The sequence below is a fragment of the Myotis davidii genome, unplaced genomic scaffold (assembly GCF_000327345.1).
Source record: "Myotis davidii unplaced genomic scaffold, ASM32734v1 scaffold197, whole genome shotgun sequence".
In the NCBI taxonomy this organism is placed as follows: domain Eukaryota; kingdom Metazoa; phylum Chordata; class Mammalia; order Chiroptera; family Vespertilionidae; genus Myotis; species Myotis davidii.
The window spans coordinates 4,162,183-4,183,677 of record NW_006291549.1 but is presented as its reverse complement, the minus strand read 5'-3'; the positions used below and the strand labels follow the sequence as shown (position 1 = coordinate 4,183,677).

At 42.1% G+C, this 21,495-nt stretch overlaps 1 protein-coding gene across 3 annotated transcripts in view; it reads left to right on the top strand.

Moving 5' to 3' along the window:
• Positions 1–21,294, top strand: part of MLLT3 (myeloid/lymphoid or mixed-lineage leukemia; translocated to, 3) — a 259,223-nt gene extending 237,929 nt beyond the window's left edge. For all 3 annotated transcript variants that reach the window (XM_006764936.2, XM_015564734.1, XM_015564733.1), the window contains 4 exons: positions 2,328–2,427; positions 8,642–8,713; positions 9,949–10,020; positions 17,312–21,294. In XM_006764936.2, the coding sequence (XP_006764999.1) occupies positions 2,328–2,427; positions 8,642–8,713; positions 9,949–10,020; positions 17,312–17,443 (376 nt within the window). In that variant the 3' untranslated portion in view covers positions 17,444–21,294. The remainder of the gene's footprint in view (positions 1–2,327; positions 2,428–8,641; positions 8,714–9,948; positions 10,021–17,311) is intronic.
• Positions 21,295–21,495: the final 201 nt, after the last annotated feature.

Sequence of the window (21,495 nt, the reverse complement as noted above, 5' to 3'; positions counted from 1 at the left end):
TCTTTTTTTTAAATTATTGATTTCAGAGAGGAAGAGAGAGGGAGAGATAGAAACATCAATTGATTGGCTGCCTCATGCACGCCCCCTACTGGGGATTGAGCCCGCAGCCCAGCATGTGCCCTTGACCAGAACTGAACCCTTCAGTCCGCAGGCCAAGGCTCTATTCACTGAGCCAAACCGTCTAGGGCTGTGTTCATTTTAAACAGGAGAAAACAAGGAACCTTATGGCCCTGGCCTTATATCATTTCCCTTCAGAAGTCTTTAATTTTATACGAAGGACAACTGCTAGGACAAAAAGACCTAAAAATGGACCGAAACTTGGAGGGGAGGAGCGTATTGATAACAATCAAAATCCTGATCACTGGCTGCTCTCGGTTTTAGCTGATGAAAAACGCTTGACCTATTTAGACAATTACCCAAGTTATTGTTATTGAGAAGATCTAGATACTGTGATCAGCTATTGCCCACCCGCTTCTCGTCCCATCCCCTGAGTCAGTGTGGGTCCGATCGGACACGTTGGTGAGCCATCCCATGCCGGGCACATTGCTGGAGGCGCTCTCCTTTTTCCCCTGCCCAACACGTGCCGTTAGCACAGCAGAGCCAGTGTAACATTTGATCTTCGCTGCACTTGTGAAGTCTCAACTGCTTAATCAGTTTAACTACTCAGCCTTCCACTTCAGCCAAGGAGTATTTTAAAGCAGCGCTTCAGCTGAACACTTCATTAATGTAATTTAGTTAAGAAAAACAAGTTCTATCCGTTTTTGCTAAAAGGCTGCCCCAGGATCCTTTTCATTTCCAATCTTGTATCTTGTCTATCTGAATATATTATAGAGCTAGAATGTGATTGCCTATTCAGAGGGAGAGGAAAACCGTCCAGATTTCTAAAGCGTTTCGTGTTTCCGAGAAGAATATTACATGAGGTTCCTGCATCACGGAAGAGAGGGAGCAAACACAGAAGGGCATTTCTGAAGGAGGACATGCAGTCAGCAGAGTAGAATAAAGAAATGCCTCCTACTTTGGCTAGAAGAAAATTCCGTTGTGTTCTGAAAAGAAAGCAGTAGGGAAGTGGGTGCTATTTTTATTGTCTTTAGTTGTTGAAAGATACCATTGTATTTTTCTAAAGCATAATTCCACATTAGAAGATGGTGATTCATATCACTTACAATTCCACATTCTCTGTACTGCTCTAGTATATTCCCAATGAAGTGTTTCAGTGGTCAGACCTAAGGACACAGTAGAAATGAGTGGCCGTGGTTCCAGCATGAGAAGCTTCACACATCCCATCCTCAGATGTCTCCCGAGCTGTCAGTCATGCAAGGCTGTTGTCCACATTCTTTTTAGCAGTTGCTTCCACTCCTGATATCTGTATTTTAGCTATATTTGTAAAATTTTCACCTGTCGCAAAGAGGCAGGGGGAAAGGGAATGAAAAGATAGTAACTTACAATCTGTGTAATTTAGTTGACCTTCTGCAAGCTTGGGTGACCTGCTTGATGGTAGTAGGCGGGTGGAGCTGGAGCAGGGAGATAAATGAATAAAGGAGGCTGCTACACTGAGTGGCTGAGCACCGGCTCTGGGTTACATTGCTTGGGTTTGACCCTAAAGCAGTGATGGCGAACCTATGACACGCATGTTAGAGGTGACATGCGAACTCATTTTTTTGGTTGATTTTTCTTTGTTAAATGGCATTTAAATATACAAAATAAATATCAAAATATAAATCTTTTACTATGGTTGAAAGTATCAAAAAATTTCTGTGACACGGCACCAGAATTAAGTTAGGGTTTTTCAAAATGCTGGCATGCCGAGCTCAAAAGGTTCGCCATCACTCCCCTAAAGGAACCACTTTTACTTCTGTGACCCTAGGTCAGTGGTTGGCAAACTGTGGCTCGCCAGCCACATGCGGCTCTTTGGCCCCTGGAGTGTGGCTCTTCCACCAAATACCACGTGCGGGAGTGCAGGTACAGTGCGACTGAAACTTCAGGGCCCATGCGCAGAAGGCAGTCTTTTGAGGAAGAGCCACACTCAAGGGGCCAAAGAACCGCGTGTGGCTCATGAGCCGCAATTTGCCGACCGCTGCCCTAGGTAAGTGACCTGGTCTCTCCTAGTCTCAGTTTTCTCATCTGTGAAATAGGGATCATTACATGAAAAATAGCAGGTTAACACACAACACAGTTCCAGATGCAAAGGAAGCGTCGATACGGGTAGCAGGTGTAGAAATTAAAGAACGTTTTCAAGATACAGAGTATTTGCATACTTCACTCTTTGCACTGTTTCCATAGATTTCCGTCTGTATTGATGCATATGACTTCTCTCTGTTTCTTTTCAGAGTTAGCTTAAGCGATGGCAGCGATAGTGAGAGCAGTTCTGCTTCTTCGCCCCTACACCACGAACCCCCGCCACCCTTATTAAAAACCAACAACAACCAGGTAAGTCGCTGGGTTTGCACTGTTCAGGACTGAAATGTGACCACTTTACAAAGCACACAAAACTTTTTACCCCTTAACTGTAAACAAAGTTCCTCTTGATCTCAAATAAATGGTAATGTACAACCTTAGAAATAAGCACGCAGTTAAGGTTATGTAAACTTCTGTTGTCATGAAAAGCATGTTCCAATCAATGGGCCAATTAGATGCAAGAAGGAAAGGAGTGGTGACAAAAATGCTGCCCCTTTACTCTTGATTTCTATATATTTTCCCCCTTTACAGTAAGTAAGCGACTTAATGAATTAGGGAGATAGGACCTGTGGACTAATAAAGCCTGGTTCTTTCTTTTACTATCTGACAGTAATTTACAGGTGGGAAATTAACTTTAACTGTGGATCCTTGGTTTCCTCATCTGTACACGGGGATGTTAATACCCACCTTGCTGGTTATTAGGAGGATGAGAAATAATACATGTGAAGAGCACCAGGTGGTACCCATAACTACCTGGCACTCAGTTTGGTGGCAGAGGTTTGTTACTCTATGTGCTCTGCCTCTGTGTGCTTATCCAGAGAAAGAGGACCATCACTTGGGAGTGTATGTTTGTTAATAAAGTGCACAGTAAATAACGGTCATTATCCTTGTTGTTACAATTGAGCTAAAGGAAAGCTTATTAATTTGATAGTTTAACTCAGAATACAACTGTTTGGATAAGGTCTAGGCAGGACTTTTGAAAGCTATGATGAAGAGCTTTTCTTAAATGATTGAGATTGGGATATTTTAAGTGCTTACTAATATAAACTATTTCCAAAAAAATCATGAATGTTGTAAAAGCCTCATTGTGCATTGAGTTGGTAACTCTCATCACCGAAGCTTATCCTTGTCTCTTTGTGTAGATTCTCAGTGACCTCTCCAATAATTGCTTAATGCAAGTTACCGTGTGAATATTATTACTTTGAAAATGAAAGAGCTGCATTTTCCTAAGATTATTCTGTTTCACAGGTGTCCTACAATTTCAAATGGCCTTGCCCTTGAATTTGGATCTTTGTTTTGTTAGGAAAATGTCATTTTCCATCTGAAGACTTTTTCTTTTTGACTTTTGTGTGAAGCATAAGCAAAGATCTCCTAAAATGTAAAATTCCTCATTTATAATGTTTCTCTACATCTTAAAGTCCTCATGATTTAGTAGGAATAATATCAATGATCTTTACCTCACCAACTCCAGTTCAACTGCTGTTTCTTTGTGTCCGCCATATGAGTGCAAGCCCTACCTCATCATCTGTTACAGACAGGCTATCAAGGAGTTAGCGCGTTCTTATTCATACCCTACTCCCTACAGTTCATGCATTTCCCCATCTCCAGTGCCAGCCAAGCCCAGGGCCCACCAACCAGCTTTCGCCTCTGACCTGGCTGCCCAGCACCACAAGTGAAGCATCTTAGGGGGAAGTGAAGGCTCGGGGCACAGCCATCATCACCAACCAGTTGGCTATGAGGATAACTTGGAATTCTTTTGTAAATTTGTAAATTTGTGCTTCAGCATGAGCTGACAAAGCAGTAGAATTTGAACCTTGAATATGTTTTTACATGCAATTTAATCTTACTAGCTCCCATGTGTGGTGTAGTAGACTTAGGCTGCCTCACAGGCTGCGGCGGCAGCAATGCCAGGAGCGAAGGGCATTCGTTCTGCTTTCCTGCCCTCACGAGGCCCCTTCAGCATCTTTCCCAGTCAAGGTTAAGTCTGTGCTTGCTAAGTAAGTGCAGCTCCAACAAACCCCTCTCTCGCCTTTCAAACCTAAAAGCCGCCTCTACACCCTACCTGGATGGGCAGCCTTGAGCTGAGCCTGGCTTCAGGGGAAGATCTGAATTCTTCATCACACTGCTCCTTTTTTTTTTTTTGCAACCTGTCTAGCAAAACAAGAACAAAAATGAATAGAATCATTTATCTCGAGAGGGTAAGAATTACTTTATCCGATTAAACAGCATACCACTGGCTCCTTGGCATATGTTTATTCAACAAATGTAGCTTCACACATGTGAATCATCAGTCTGTCAGGAATACTCAGTTATATGTCACTTTCTCCATGCACTTATAAGCATAATAAGAGCGTCCATATGCTTTCACTTTTCGCTAGTCGGGCTAGAAAAATACACGTACCACAAGAACGCTTCCCTCCTTGGAGCCATCTCTTGGAGCTGAGAGTGGGAAAAGCTTTTTAAAACTTGGTGTAATATTGTTTCTTAACCCCTCAAATCACCCGCAGTGGGCCAGGTGTGATGCTGTCCCTTTAAATCAGTGTCCTAGAACTTTGTAAAAACTTTCTAGTCTTCTTACCCGTCTTCCTTAATTCCTCACGCCTCAGCAGTGAAATAGTAAACAATTCTTAAAAATCTAAAAGTCTGTAAATTTCACCCTGGAATGTCTTTTCAGCCTTCTATTAGTGTGTGGGGGTGTGATTCACTGAGGTTTCACATCAAATAAAATAGACAGGAACATACTGGGAAGGCCTAACTGAACTAGGACAACTCAGTTGCCTTCTTTCATGCCCCTTCGCTGTTCTCTGCACATTGATAATGACCGCTCGGGTTTCTGTAAATTAGCAGGCAACGGTGAGTTTTCCTTACCTTTCCTCAAAAACCCCAGGGCTGAAGGAAGAAGGAAAGTGCTAATTGAGTCAAACATTTTCTAACTATTGGGGAAAAAAGTGGACAGAGAGACAGTCACATGTCAACAAAGCAAGTAATTAACCCGGTATTGTTAGGAGCAACTAGAGATCATTAACATGAATGCCCTATCAGCAGAGGATCCATCTGCTGAATAATTGAGTTGTCAATCCTCACAAAGGGATACAGAAAAAATAATAATCCTGAAATTTTAATTCTCAAGCCATGTCCTCAGATTAAGGATAGAAGTGCAACTAACCAGAGTTCTATTTTCAGACACTGCCCTGTGTATAAATATGACGCATCTCCCAAGTCTGGGCGGCTGTTCCCTCAGTACAACTTCATAGGGAATCATAGCGAATGCTGTGCTGTTCGAACCAGAGATGGTTTTGTGTGTATGTGTGTGGTTTTGTTTGTTTGTTTGTTTTACTTCAAACCTTCCTTATGTGAATTTCAAACAAAATCAAAATTCCAGATCCTTTTTGGCTGAAAGTACGGACGGGCAGGAGGCGAGAGGGGCCTTGAAAGAAAGAAGTGATCCATGGGACCTGAGTTAATATTCAGAATATCATAAATCACCTATGCGCCTGCAAGGCACATTGAATGAAATTAAAGAGTCTATCCAGTTAGACTGGTTTGAAATAAGCCCGTGGAAGACAAGGTGCTGTACTTTTATATTCTGGAGTCATTTCCTCAAAGATAAGAAATGATCATAAATAAAACAATTGTCTACAGCATGGCTCAGCTCCCTCAGAATGAGGTTTTGACAAAGCTGTTTATTTTGGAGCAGGGAGAGATCAAAGGAGGAAGATTAACTGAGGCCTCTCTGGGCAGCCACTCGGTAACTTGAGGCGGATCACTGACACCCGGAGCTTTTGTTCCTGCCACTGCAGCTTCAGAAGAAAGAAACTAGGATTTCAATGTAGTTTGGCCTTCTGTGCTGTCGCACTTTCGGAATGTGCAGGGTGGGACTTCGGGCCTCACAATGTCCTGTGTGTTTTTCTGCTTTGAAGAGGAGGTGGTAGAACTCTCAAAGCCTAGTGTGCAAAGTTCCCTTGCACATACAGTTTCTCAGTCCCTTTGACCCCTGGGGTGCTGTAAGTTGGGGATGGAGGGGGAATGGGCAGGGTGGGATATGGGAACACAATTCAGTTTTCTAGTGCACCAGGCAGGCAGGCAGGCAGGCAGGCACTGGTTCTTTCTCTTGCCTGGAATCGCAGCAGATTGTCTCAGCGGCGTTGCCCAGCCCTGTATCTGAGTTGGCGAGGAGTGCCATCTACTGACCTACTTACTCCTAGGTCTCTGAGCTGGAGTTTTCCCGTGGGGTCTCATTTCCAACAACAATAGAGAGAAGGAAATTCTGAATGTGGTGGCATGTTTGGTTTCCTTTACAGTGGACCATGTTTAAAAAAAAATCCCCTGCTTCTGCTGCTAAGGAATTTCCTTGCATTGCCAACAGGACTGTACTAGTATTTTAAGTCAGTCTGGTCATCTGCTTATCTTAATGTTAAAATCGAATGAAGGTAATTCTTAGGAAAGACTCTGCTAGAAAGAGGCTCACTTCTTACCCATGGATTATTCTAAATTCAAAGGAAATATATCCCCTTCTAGAAGTATTTGGTCTTTCCTAGAATGTCATGGTCCTATCCCCAAAAGGTGAAATGTTTAGTAGTATAAAATTTTACAGCTGAATGGGTATCTGGATATTATCTTGTTCACCTCTGTCATTTCATCTCATTTTTTTTGAGGCCCCAAAAATGTTAAATGAAAGGGCTAGGACCTGAACTTAGGTTTCTGAGCCCAATCAGGGCTCTGTCAAATACAAATTAAAAGTGGACTCACTTAAAAATTTCCTTTGTGTTATGGAATATGGAAGACCTTTGAATGGGACTGTGATGTGTGTGTGTGTGTGTGTGTGTGTGTGTGTGTGTGTGTGTGTGAAAGCAGAGAATGGATAAAGAGAAGAGCAATAGGAATATGAAACTACTTAAATATGCTTTATTTGGTATTTTCCTCCTTAATATTAGTTTTATATTATAACAGCTCACTTGATAATGAGGTCATAATGAAAAAGACAAATTACTTTGCTTTTTATGTTTATACTAGAGGCCCGGTGCACAAGATTTGTGCACTGGGTGCAGGGGGGTCCAACTGCCGGCTTAGGTATGGGGAGCAGGCCTAAGCTGGCAGTTGGACATCCTTAGTGCTCCTATAGAGGTGGGAGAGGCTCCCGCCACCACTGCTGTGCTCACCAGGCATGGGCCCAGCTTCTGGGCTTCTGGCTGAGCGGCGCTACCACTGTGGGAGTGCACTGACAACCAGGGCCCTGCTCCTGTGTTGAGCATCTGTCCCCTGGTGGTCAGTGCGTGTCATAGCGACCGATGGTTCCTCTGTTCGGTCCGTTTGCATATCAGCCTTTTATTATATAGGATACATTTGTTAACACTCAACAATAAATTCAGTGATTTTTGCCATTTTAAGCAAGAGTCATTTAAAAATATATTCTTCATAATCTTCAGTTTTGCAGATTCTAAGAAATCAACTGTATTTATTAAATAATAATTTGGTTTTTTCTTAATTGGGAACCTAGCTTTCCAGAGAAGCTTATGAACAGTATGCAAAACAACTGTTCATAGCCTACGCTGTAATTGGTTCACATGAAAGGCAGGGCACCTGGTATTTTATCATGGGTAAAGACATTATTTCTTGAAACACAGATAGTCCTGGCTTTTTATTTCTTGAGTTGGAGGATCCCAAGTTGGAAACAGCCAGTGTCACTGATGACCATCTTTATTTCCAAAGCTGTATCAACTTAGTGGATATGAGTAATTTTTAAAAAAATCCTCACCCAAGAGTATGTTTAGTTAGAGAGGGAGGGAGGGAGGAGAAAAGAGAGAGAGAGAGAGAGAGAGAGAGAGAGAGAGAGAGAGAGAGAAGAGAGAGAAAGAGATATCGGTTGCCTGCCTCCCATACATGCCCTAACCAGGGATCGAACCCACAACCTGGTATATGTCCTGACTGGGAATTGACTGGGAAAGGACCTGCAACCTTTTGGTGTACAGGGCGATGCTCCAACTGAGCCCTCAGCCAAGGCAATATGAGTAATATTTAGAATATGAAAGTCAGGTACTAAAAAGGGCATTTGAAATTTTGTTTTATCATCTCTAACGTACGGAGCACTGGTAGTCATGCTGAAACTGCAGAATGAATAAGAAAAAATTCTTGCCCAAGGGAACTATAACCCAGTAGGACTCAGCTGCTGTACATGTGTGTGTGTGTTGTCACAAAGCGGCGGCCTTGGAAGCTTCGATCAATTTCCTTATTGTCAACTTAAAAAAAAAAAATCTCTATTGCCCTGACTCAGCATTTTAGATGTAAGTAATTCATTTTCCCAGAAAAAGTAATATTAGAAGAGAAGAAAAAAATGTATAGAGGAGAAATGCTATTTGGAAAATGATGTTATCCTGTGACATTTCACCCATAAGTGCCTTTGTTCGGGTGGCTGGTTAACTAAGAAGTGCTTGAAATCAAATTTAACCGTGCTCTCTTGGATCCCTAGATTCTTGAAGTGAAAAGTCCAATAAAGCAAAGCAAATCAGAGAAGCAGATAAAGAACGGCGAATGTGACAAGGTAGGTTCCAGTGCCTTCTCCAAGTGCCACAGCTCTGACACGTCCTGTTTCTTTGTGTTTCCCTGGATCTTTTCGTGCTGGTTCGCCTCTCATTGTCTTCATCAGAAGTGCCCGAGAGTAGTTCACTTTTTTAAAAAAATTATTTTTAAGTATATTTCAATTCTTTTTTTAATTTAAATTTTTTATTGTTGCCACTATTTCCCACCTCCACCCAGCCCCTCCCCCTTGAAAGTAGTTTCTTTCTGGATCTTCCTGCTATCTCCAGTATTAAGATTGGCCTTGTGCTACCATTTTCCCTGATGCCTACATTGCCCAGGGATTTCAGGCCCATTGGATTGGGTGGTAAGAGACTTGTGGCAGAGGGAGAAAGTGAAGGAAGCTCAGACGTAGGTGAGCAGGACCTCTGAGCCTCATGCAGTGTGCAGTGTGCTTTCCTCGAGTGCACATCATACATCTGAAATCTGACTGCAAGACCTACTGGGGCTGGTCTCCCAGTGTGGGCAGGGTCCTAACGTGCTCTGCAGGGTCAGGGCAGGCCTGTCTGATGCTTCCCAGACCTTTCCTTCACCTTCATTGCGAATGGTGGTAGGAGCTCCCATGCAGCTATGCTAACAGAGACGCATGGGTCTGAGCATCTGGAAGGAGAGGTCGCCTCTCCTTTTCCAGGGAGCTCTGGACAATTCACATGCTCATTTTGATTTATATTTTTCACAGACATTCTTCTGCGCTTTCACTTGCTATTCACTAGCAGTGTTGGATATGCTAGAAAACCGGGCAGGCTTTTTTATATTTTTATTTTAAGAATTTGCCCTGATGTAATTGGTAATGTGCATGGGTCCTTCCCTGTTCAGACTTGGACTTTTTCTCTTAGTTAAGAAGCTTTTAAGATAGAAGAATTTTTTTAAATGAAAGTGGACTGATAACTTGCAATTTATTGAGGAGTTCCCCTTCTCTCTGTAGAGGCATTGTTGTGAATAGGTGAGGCTGTTCACTGAATCTCATTGAGAGAGTACAAGTGCAAGAATTGCTCCTTTTTAAACAGCTGCTTTGAAAACAATAATAGTTGGCCAAGAAAGACTTGGTCTGCAAAGGCCTTGGGCACAGAATCCATACACCCTGGGTGGGGGTAGGATGGGGACCTCCAGTCGCTGCTTGTCTGTTCTTATTGATTTGTTCTCTTCCTTTTGAACTGCTTCATAACATGTGTGTTCCTTGGGGGTACTCTTCTCTTTCAGGCATACCTAGATGAGCTGGTAGAGCTTCACAGAAGGTTAATGACGTTGAGGGAAAGACACATTCTGCAGCAGGTGAGAACTGCTTTTAAGCACAACCCTTTCCAGAAGCCTCAAGGCCTGGTTTGTCCTGGGTTATCGCAATAGCACCTGGAGGCCACACCAGCCCCACACTCTGAGAACCCAGCCAGCGCCACCTGCAGAAGTACAGTTGACCCTTGAGCAACACCAGTTTGAATTGTACCGCTTCACTTACATGGGGATAGTTTTCAGTGAATATACAGTCGGCCCTTTGGATCAGTCAGCTGCAGATCAAAGACAGCATTTTCGATCTGCAGTTGGGAATCTGCATATGCGGAGCAGTTGACTGTATGCAAGGTTCTGCACCATTTTATATGAGGGACTTGAGCATCTGAGGATTTGGGTATCCACAGGGAGTCCTGGATCCAAATTCCTGCAAGATACTAAGGGACTGGTTAAGCTTTTGGAGAGTCACATATTATATGTGGATATTCAACTGTGCAGGGGAGGGGGGTTCCTCTGGCCCCTGCACTGTTCAAGGGTCTACTGTATTTTGAGAGGCTGCTCACTTCTGAGGCCATCTGCATGTCTGCTTTGGAGCAGTGATGACCTCCCCTCCCTGGTGCTGTGGGCAGTGAAGACTGGGCACGTGTAGAGGGGCTGATGCTGTGCTGTGGGCTGAGGGAAGTGATAGTAGGGATACAGAAACCTGTGGGGCCAGGCTTCTGGTTTCATGGGAAAACAGTGATAAGAACTTGAGTCAAGTGTTGTAAACATGTGTGATTCAGTTTAGTAACCTTTTGCCAATGCTGTTCTAAGGAAAATAAATATTTCCCTCATTTCTCTTATCTTGTACAACATACATTCTATTATTATGAACTCAACTGTGGAATACTTGTAGAGTGAGGAAACTTCTATGAGTACAATTTGATGTGTTGAGAAGATAAAAAGGGTGTTTTTCAGTTTCCATACGGTTATGTGTGTCCCTTGCATGAACAGTGGCTATTTGATAAAATATTTTTTCTTTAACACCCAAAGAGAAAGTTGTGTTCTGCATTCCAGGGTGGGTTTTTAGATTATTTCACTGTTTAATTTTTTTTTCTTACCACTTTCAAATGACTTGAAGTTAGTACTTAATCTACCCCAGCTGTGTGTGTTGGTGTTTTCTTTAAACGTCAAATGGCTGATGGTAACATTTATATTCTGTGTACGTTTTTGCTTAAATCTATAAATACTCTCAGACTTGCCAAGTTTCCTGATTGGTCTGATAAGCTTTTAACCTTTCAAGAGTTTCAGATTTGAACAAAAGACTACAGACCTAGGGTTCTTAATTGGGTATAAGTTGCATTTCCATTTAAGTGAGTATGGATAGGGGAGCAGGAGTTCAATGGCTTACCATGAGACTTTGCTAATACTTGTCTTCAGTTCCCTTCCACAGAACCAACAATTATTCAGCCTGCCATTTAGCAGTTATTTGGGGCTAATTGACTGGATGGTGATGGTAACTCTGTTAGCTGATTTCCCTATCCCTTCCCAAATGCCAGCTCCGAACCACTGCACAGCAGTTGTCCAATAAAGTTATTAATGTGCCAGTGAGACCCCAATAGTTGGTCTCTCGGGAGAGTGAGACAGATGTTGGACAGGGTTGGGACACCTTTACAAAGGAAGCCCAGCCATGCGTCAAACATACGAGGTCGTTAGACACAGTCTTACCTTGGGGTGTCATTGGCCTTCCCAATTTCACATTGTCCTTTATTTTGACCTTTGCAAGAATTCTGAGGGAAGATGGCTTACGTGAGACTTCCCTCGAAGTGGATTATTTTTGTGTTCTGGAGAGAGAGAGAGTGATCTGTATGAATTTTTAACCTGGCATAAAGGCACTCGGGGGCGCACAGCGTTTCACCCTAATTGCATTCCCAGGCTGCTTGAAAGCTCGCCGTCTTTGGCCTTTTGCCTTGTAGTGCAGCTGAGGCTTGTGATTATGATACCATGATGCATGTCCTGTCACGGTTTACTGCTTAATTAATTCCTATTGTAAAACCGAGTGCATGGAGGACTAAGCTACTCTCCACCTTGAGAGCTGCTCACGCTGTGGAATGCGTTCCAAAGGCGTCGCGTTGTCCGCCACGCAGACCGGACGCCTGAGACCATTTCTAGTGCATGCAGATCGCATCCTGCATCTTTTCCTGCTAAATACATTGAATCCACTCGGTTGCTTTTGTTTTGCTCACAGAAGGTGATTAATATCGTTGTCTTAGTCTGGGGGCAAGCAGTGCTGGTGCCCAACAGCTGGTTTAATGAACAGAAAGCCTTGCACTAAGACGGCTCTGTTCTTAAGCCACTTTCCCATGAGGTAAAAGACCAGTACAGGGGGTACAGTGAAACCCAGAGATGTCAGTGACAGCACTGACTCATAATTGGGTTCTTCTTCAAACCACATGCTCGGCGTTCATTTGGAAATGGAGATTGAGCACTTCTCAACTCCTCAGCAGTTCAGCTCTGAGCCTGGATTTGCGTCCTACGTGGGAGGAATAAAGCTCCGAGGAAAACCAGGGCTTCCTTAGATCAGCAATTTAGATAACAGCTCTTAGACTTTTAGAAATAACTTCAGGGGTATGGGGATGAGCGGGGAAGTGAGTGTTCCCTCTAACAACATGGAGAGCCCTCACTGAGGAAGTTCTGCTGGAAAGGATTCCTCTCCTGGGAAATCGCCTGCCGTGCTTTAGGATCCCCTGTAGATTGGAGGCTGGCGGCCGGCCTCTTCGTGACCCGAGGTAGGGCACACATTGTCCCAGGGCAAGACAGCGTTCTGCAGCCCATAGCCACATCATTCTGCAGGAAGACTAGCTTATCCCAGCCCGACCCCACTCGAGGCAGATGCAGTTAAAGCCAAAGTCTGTTTACTACTTCCCACTCATTCAAGAGGCTGCTTGGGGTAGAAAGAACTTTGGTGTTTTTTAAAAAATAGAATCAGACTAAACATAATGCTTCTACCTTTTTATAATGAAAAACCAGGGTTGGGGGAAAGGAGTCATCAATTTAACAAGTGGATCTTCCCTGTTTAAAAAAACAACAAAACAATAACCAGCCAGTGTGGTACCCCCTAAAGGCTGACAAGGCAGGAAATAATCCATCACCAGTGTTTTCACAACAACTATCATCTGAAGAATGAGTTAAGCAGTTTACATACTCATCCACTTCCCACGCGGACCCTATGCCCTGGCCTGCTTTCTTATCTGTGGTCACTCTCTCTCTTTTATTATTATTACTTGGAGAGACATTTATTATTGTGGTGTGATGCAGGGCACTGACACCAAGGTGGGGCCATCTGCACCAGCAGAGTGGTACCCTTTGGGGACTAACAGGGTGTTGTTAGGCTTGTGGATTGTGTCATTGGAGTAACGAGGGTGAATGCTATGTTTCTGATGTTCTAACTATCAGGATTTCAGGAAAGGAGCCCACAGTTATTTTTTGTTTATGAAGGCTTTACTTAATTGAGGACGTGGGTACATGCTCTAATAACTCAGATCATTAATGCCATTCCCTTTGGCAAATACTTCCGACACTCCAACTGCCGCCACTCCTTCTGCTCTTAGGCCGTCTCTGCATCTGCCTTGATGTATTCTTATAGGCGCCCATAAAAATGTGAGCTCCTTTAGTGAGAGTGATCCGTTCCCCTTTATATCGTTGTGTGTTTATGGCTGCAGGCGGGTGGGATGTGCTGGTTCTGGAGGATGTAGAAAGACAGTGATGGAAGCTCTGTTAACTTACAAGATATTACAATGCCTGTGAGATTACTAAGCTGAATTTCTAGTGGGCAAACATGTCTATTTGATTTAAAATCAAGTGACTTTTTCTAAAAGGTATTTTTCTCTGTTTTCTATTTATGAAGTAACTAAAGGCCTGGTGCATGAAATTTGTGCACTGGGGGAGGGGTGGGGTGTCCCTCTGCCCAGCCTGCACCCTCTCCAACCTGGGACCCCTCGGACATCCCTCTCACAATCTGGGACTGCTGGCTCCCAATCACTTGCCTGCCTGTCTGCCTGATTGCCCCTAAGTGCTGCTGCCTGCCAGCCTGATAGCTCCCTAACCACTCCCCTGCCAGCCTGATTGACACCTAACAGCTCTCCTGTTGGCCCAATTGCCCCCAAATGCCCTCCCCTGCTGGCCCAATCACCCCCAACTACCCTCCCCTGCTGGCCTGGTCGCCCCTAACTGCCCTCCCCTGAAGGCCTGGTTGCCCCCACCTGCCTTCCCCTGCTGGCCTGGTCACCCACAACTGCCCTCCCCTGCTGGCCTGGTCGCCCCCAACTGCCTCCCCTGCTGGCCTGATTGCCCACAACTGCCCTCCCCTGCTGGCCATCTTGTAGTGGCCATCTTGTGACCACATGGTGGCGGCCATCTTGTGTGAGGGTGTGATGGTCAATTTCATATTGCCTCTTTATTATATAAGATTAGTGAGCAGCTATGTTGAGTCACAGAGAACTATTTTCTTTTTCTAAAAATTTTTTTAATTGATTTTGGAGAGAGAGGGAGAGAAAAACATTGATTGGCTGCCTCCTGCAAGACCCCTACTGGGGATCAAGCCTACAACCCAGGCATGTGCCCTGACTTGGAATCAAACCAGCGACCTCTGAGTGCATGGAAGGATAGTCAACCAGCTGGGCCACACCAGCCAGGGGAAATCTAGTATCTTAAAATTAGTTTTTTAAGGTACCTGTCATTTTCAAGGGACTTCCTTAACCCTTCCTTTTAGTTCGTCATTCAGCTAATTTCCTTCACTTACCATTCTCCCTGCTTTCTTCCCTTCCCCTGCAAAGTTTTCTTATAAGTATTTTTTAAAAATCTAAGTATGTCTTCTCTGAGTTTAAATTCTGGCATTTTCCCTGCCTCATCTGTTTTAGTGCTAATGGGATGGCTAACAGTCAATGAGAGGAATAGGAAAAAAACACTGGGTCTGGTGATTCATGTGCCGTGTAGTTACTTCCAGATAATTAAGGATAAGTTTATGTTTATATGGTATTCGTAATCATGCTGCTCTGGTCTGTGTAGCAATTTACACTTTATACAGAAGCTTCACTTACCATATCTCCTTTGATCCTCTGCACAACACTGTATGATGGTAGGTTAGCTGGCATTGTCCTCATTTTACAAGTGAGGAGACTGAGGCTCAGAGGTTATAATGCCCCATCCAGTGCTATTCAAGTAGTGAGCAGAGTCAGAACTCAATATGCCAAATTCAGGACTCTCAATTCTTAATGCTTTGTCACTTACCTACTGGCCTGCTGGTTGGGGAGATGAGTCACACTCTGGAATAATTGTCTTTTGCCTCTATTGTATCCACTGAAAGGCAATTTGTTTCTATGGAAGTTTACACATTTTCACTAGCTCTATAATATTTCTACACAATGGAGCATAACAGATAATTTGCTCGGGAAAGTACTCTTAAATCAATGAATGTTAAATATATACTAAGTATTTGATTGCCTTGAAAGGTTTGTGTGTGTGGACATAGCTGGGTGTGTGTCTATGTATGTATACAGATGTGTATGTGTGTGACTTATCCAAAGTTCTATAACTATTTTAAAAATGATGGTCCTTTTTGGATAATCTAGTGTTAATATTAAGATTTTGCTTGATAAATTCTTATGTGAATATAGTAATTTAACCATAATTGGGAATACCCCTTTTAATAATCTCTTGATGCATGTAATAGAACCCTAGGTCCAGTGGTTTAAGCAAGTAAGGCTCCCTCTCCACCTCAAACACATAATAACAGCCCTGGAAGTAAGTAATTTATGGTCAATGTGGTAGCTTAAAAGATGCCACTGAAGATACGGGCTCCTTGCCATCCTGCTCTGACATCCTTCACATCTTGCATTCATCCTCTTGAGGGAACAGAGCCACTACACTTCCAGGATTGCATCTTCATTCCAGACAGGCAGAGGGCAGAGGCCATACCCTTTACTAAAATTTTCCTGAAAGCCCAGTGATTACTGAACAATCAATTTAAATAGCAGTATCAGCCCAGTGCCTGGGGGGAATGTGGGGGCAGGTGTTGTAGCTGGGTGTATCACCACTCCCAGAAAATCAAGCTTCTGTAAGTAAAGAAGAAGGGAATTGGGTAGGCAGTTTGCTATGTATGTCATCGGTTTGCAGTGGGAGTAACTTGTATTATTATTAAACCAATAGTTATATCTGTAAAAATAGTTTCAGAGATTGAATAAGGCAATCACAACCAGGTCTGGAGTTGTGTAGCAATTGGAGGAGGCTCGATAGGTCTTTCTGAAAGCTGGAGCCAGTGCAGTAAGAAATGAGGTGTAACTATTCCAAACGGGAGACAAAGGCATTCTTTCTTTTTCACTCGTTAATACTTATCACCCCAAAAAACTCAAGGGAGTCAACGAGCATGACTATAAGTAATAAATATAGACTTTTATTCATTTTTATTGAAATATAATAAAATGTACAGCTATGTGAATTTTAACAAAGTGAGTGCATCTTTTATAACTAGCACCCAACCCAACCAACAAAACAGTTCCAGAAGGCTCTCATAAGCCTCCTTCCAGTCACTCCATCCCCCTGATCTTCAGGGGGCAGAATTGTAGATGGCTTCAATGTTTTTCTTGGTGGGTTCTTGTATTTTCTAAAAGTTCAGCAGTAGTGTAATCAGAAACAAAAATGTTCATTGTATATATGTGTGGATACAGGTGTGCATGTTATGTGTATAGTTTTTATTTTATTTTTTATTGATTTTTAGAAAGAGGAAGAGAGAGAGAAAGAGATGTGAGAGAGAAACATCTATCAGTTGCCTCCAGACCAAGAATCAAACCCACAACCTGGGTATGTGCTCTGACCAAGAGTAGAACCCAAGACCTTTCTGTGTTCTGGATAATGCTCCAACCAATTGAGCCACACTGTATACTTTTTAAAAAAATAAAGGAGTTTTGTTATTTCTAGGCTGGAATTTCCATACATCTAGTAGGTACAATCACTGTCCATTGAATCAGTTACTAATTTTTAAAGGGGTCTTTAAATTCTATCTTTCCCTCACAACCTACTCCTATTCTCACCCCTACAGTAAAATAGTCTGCTGATTACTTGAAAGCATGAATCAGTTTAAAGGATATGAATGATGAGAACAGGTAACCTTCTCTCAGAATTTCAAAGGGTACATATTCCTTTGGCTTACGAATTGGCTAAGAGACACTTTGGTGCCATTAACAGTATAGGACCTTCTTACTATATTTGTCAAATGTTCCTTATTGACCCCCTCCACCTCTCTCTCTTTGCCTTTCAATGTCCATTGCTTATTGCCCAAACTTTTTCTTCTTTATTCCTCTAGATTGTGAACCTTATAGAAGAAACTGGACACTTTCACATCACAAACACAACATTTGATTTTGACCTTTGCTCGCTGGACAAAACCACAGTCCGTAAACTACAGAGTTACCTGGAAACATCTGGAACATCCTGAGGATACAACAACTGGATGCATCAAAAACTATCGGGGTTTTTTTTTTTTTGGTTGTGATATTTTTTTTGTTGTTGTTTATAAGAAAACACTCAGAATGATGCAACCAAAAGGGAAAAAAAATAAAAATCAAACAACTTTCAGCTTTATTTTTCTTTAAAGCCAGTCATCATCTCTTGATAAAGGAGAGGTTAAGCAAACCAGCCTCAGCGGACCACTCTTCTCTCCAAGGACATCCCCGGGAAGAGTTTGCCTGGATAGCCTTGAAAACAAACAAATCAAACACAACACAAGAAAACTTAAAGAATGTGTATGGTATCATGTATCTCTCTCTGTGGCGGTTCATCCCACAGGACGAATGCATATTCAACACACTGCCTTATTACATAACTGATCTATTTATTATCGCATACAGATATCCTAAAGTCGTTGAGGGAATGACACCACAAGACATTACAAGTACTTGGTCCCGTGGATGCTCTTTCAATGCAGCGCCCTTGCCATCCCAAGCCCAGTGACCTTACTCGTATACCGTGCCACTTTCCAGCAACTTTTTCCAACTCCTTTAACTCGTTGCGGTCTGTATTTTCCACCTTTTGTTTTTCCAGTTCCAGGACACAAACGATCAACTTGGGGTGGGAGGGACCAAATAACCACCCTGATTTTCTTCTTTGTGGTCTTTTTCCTGAAAGTTGGGGCCCAGTCCTTGGCTGTATCCATACAATGATCTTGGACCATGGTAGAAGAAGCACCAAACAGGATCATGACTTGCTGTCTAGCCTTAGTCAATAAACCTGTAGGACTTTTAAACAAAAGTGTACATGTAAACGTCCCGCATCCAGCCTTGTTGAGCTGTCATATCAACATTTGTGTGTCTGTTTTACTGTTATAATATTAGAGGGATATGGAAGTAAAGGCATTCCACAGGTTCGTCATTTTTAAAAGAGGAATTCTGGTTCTGTTTTCTAAAGAAATGTTGTAGAAATTCTTAATTTGGATCTATTTATTAGTAAGAGTTTCGGCTTTCTTCAGCTGCCAGTGTGTTCTTCATCTTTACCATAAAACCTGGAATAAGAGATTTTTGTTTGTTCTCATATGATCCCCTTAGACTCTTTTGTATTTGGAAAATTAAAATCTTCCTTTGGGGGAAATTCTTGATTATTCTGCCATAACAGATTATGTATGAACTTGTAGATTCAGTGTTTTGATACCTGTTTAGTCACTTGCTTATGTTTCCAGAAGGATTTCTTGTATTGGTGAGAATAAAGATGGTTGGGGAGGGGGGATATTTTTGTTCTTGATGTACCCTGTTTTGAAACTAGAAATCTGTCCTGTGGCATGCGAAAGAAAGCAAATTATTTTTAAAGAAAAAAAAAACAACAACAAAAGTACTTTTGGTGTCATTATTCCATCCTCTCCATTAATGGAGAAATGCAAAGTGAGAACAGCTCATCTTTCTAGAAACTCAACTGGAAAGAAAAGAAATACTTCTGGATCCAAAGGTTCGCTCCCTGGCTCAGCCTTAAGGAAAGTCCCTATGTGCTAACAGACCAGTGTGTCCCTTGCTTATTCCCATGCCAGATGCTGTCTTTTCATCCAGAGATTAATTGGTGTCTGTACAGAAAAAGGTCTTTCCAGACCCATTCTTTTGGACAGTAATGTAAATGCAGGTGGATAATGGAGCTATTTCTGCATTTTAAAAAGGGGATTTTTAAACGTCGTTTCTTTCTATCCAAAGACACTATTTTTTCCTTTAATAAGTAACACAGCCATGCTTCTCTGAGGCGTCCTCTCTGGGGACAGTGTATGTTTCCAACAATGTTGTGATTTTTGATGTTTGGCGTGAGCCGTCCTTGAAGCATTTGCTGTCTAGTCCACTCCTCAATGTTTAGGAGAAACTTTGAGTTGTTGTAAACATTAGATGACTGACCAATTACGTGGTTTTAGTTGTGTGTCTTTTTGTTTGTTTGTTTTTTTGTTTTTGTACCTCACAGGTTAATGGGGAGGGCAATGCTTATATGGAATTATTTGCAAAATTTAAAACTCTCTTTAAAGTTTCTAACTGCTAGTCGACATTTTCTAATTAAGCCAGAAATGTATGTGGTTTAACTAAAATATCTGTGTAGTTTTAACCAGGAATGTACATAGGTAGTTGGGGCCATTTTTATTTTTGTAATGAAATTGTGTGGCAAAAACTGTGATTTGGCAATGTAAATATATTTTTTTTCCTTAGGTTGCTAACCAAAACACTAGGTAACATAAATGATCAAACAAAACAAGTTAATAAGAAGAGACACTATTACAGTGATAAAATTTAGATGTAAAGTTTAGGTAATAAACCAGACATCATCGAGATGTAAGTTTATAATTGATGACAAAATTCAGAAAAACCTATCCACCATCCACAACTCATGGAGACAGCAAAATGAGCTTTCTACGAAATTCCAGTAGCATAAGAGTCACATTGTTAACTTTTTAGAAGTCAGACTCTTGCTCTCATCTAATTTATAAATGCAGAAATAATAAATCCCCTTTCAATTAATTTCAAATAGTTATACCTCTCTTCAAGTCACCCACTCATTGCTACCACATTTATATACACGTGCCTTTGAAACCTATTAAAAAATGTTTTTGGCACATGTGTATCCTAACAATGGCTTTGGTTTCTTAAGCACAAAAGAAAAATGGCAGGGTTTAATTTCATATAAAATTAATTGGGTGAGTGTGAATGTGGTTTGAACCAGACAGAATATGATAAACTTACTTTAAATTTCCCCCCAGTAATTTGAAGGGGGGAATGTATGTACAGGACTTTTCCCCTAATAAATTAGCTTTTGCCTCTGATGTTGCAGCAGACTATGTATGAGAGTGGGTATTTCTGTCCTGGCAGATGGCAGGCATGTCAGCAACAACAATGTTTGCAGTGACTTTGTTTCTTTACCATAATCCACCTCTCTATGTAGACAGCTAGGTATGTCTATATGTGCTGCGTATTGTGTCAAAGTAGGGAAGACCATGAAAACGGAATATCAGGACCCTAGAAGAAAAAAATCATAAGAGCGTCTCCTAAACCTTTTAAAATTGCTAAGCAAATCTCTCTAATCTGAATAATTGTGCACCTTTCTTGTGGAAAGAGCCAATCCATCTGGTTTTCTTCCACCAAAAATGTTTCCGCAGATACCTTCGACAGGCTCAGCTAATCTTCATAAAAGACAGTTCAGACCTGCATACCACTCCCAGCCCTATACACGTTAATGAGTTAACATACGTGTTTAAGAGAGACTTTATTCTTCAATGTTTTAACTCTGCCCAGGTAACGGAGTTGGATGTTCAGTGTTGGAAATGGTCAGTGTTTGTGTTGGTGGCTGGTGTTCACTTTTCTCACTGTGGATGTGATCCGCTCTGGAGTAGTTTTCTGTATGCTCATTACTGTCCCCCTTTAGCATTGTGTGTGTTCATGCGCTGCACTGCACACACACACACTTTTATCAACTTGCTTGGACTGTTGCCCTAAAACTCTGACCGTGATATAGAATCTACAGCTGCAATGAATGTCAATCCCTGCGGTTTAGCCTTGGGCTGGACGTCAGCATCTTTTGACCTCTTGTTTCATATGATGCTTTTTTATCATGTGGGCACTGCCATCCCTGAATATTCCTTATAAAGATGCATCGAAGAAGTCAGTTTAAGAGGAAGACAAAGTCACCACTGTCTGTAAACTGTAAATATGTATTTTGGCACTTCTATTCCAGCATTCTGAAAATACAGTTATGATGGAAATGCTGACAGATCCCCAACGGTGGCCAGAGCTACCATGCAGGGCAAAAATAAATTAAGTAAAAATGGATTCTTGAGATTAATAGTGCAAGGCCAATACATTTTATAAATCTGTCAGTATCTTTTTTAATAGAGTGTGTATGTGTAGTAATGTTGAAAGATACCCTGTGTATGTGTGTGTAGATGCTGTTATGTGAACCCCAAGGCATTCATAAGATGTATTTCCCATTGCTAACACCCATGGTGAAATGTACATACAGATGGGCAGAAATAGGTGT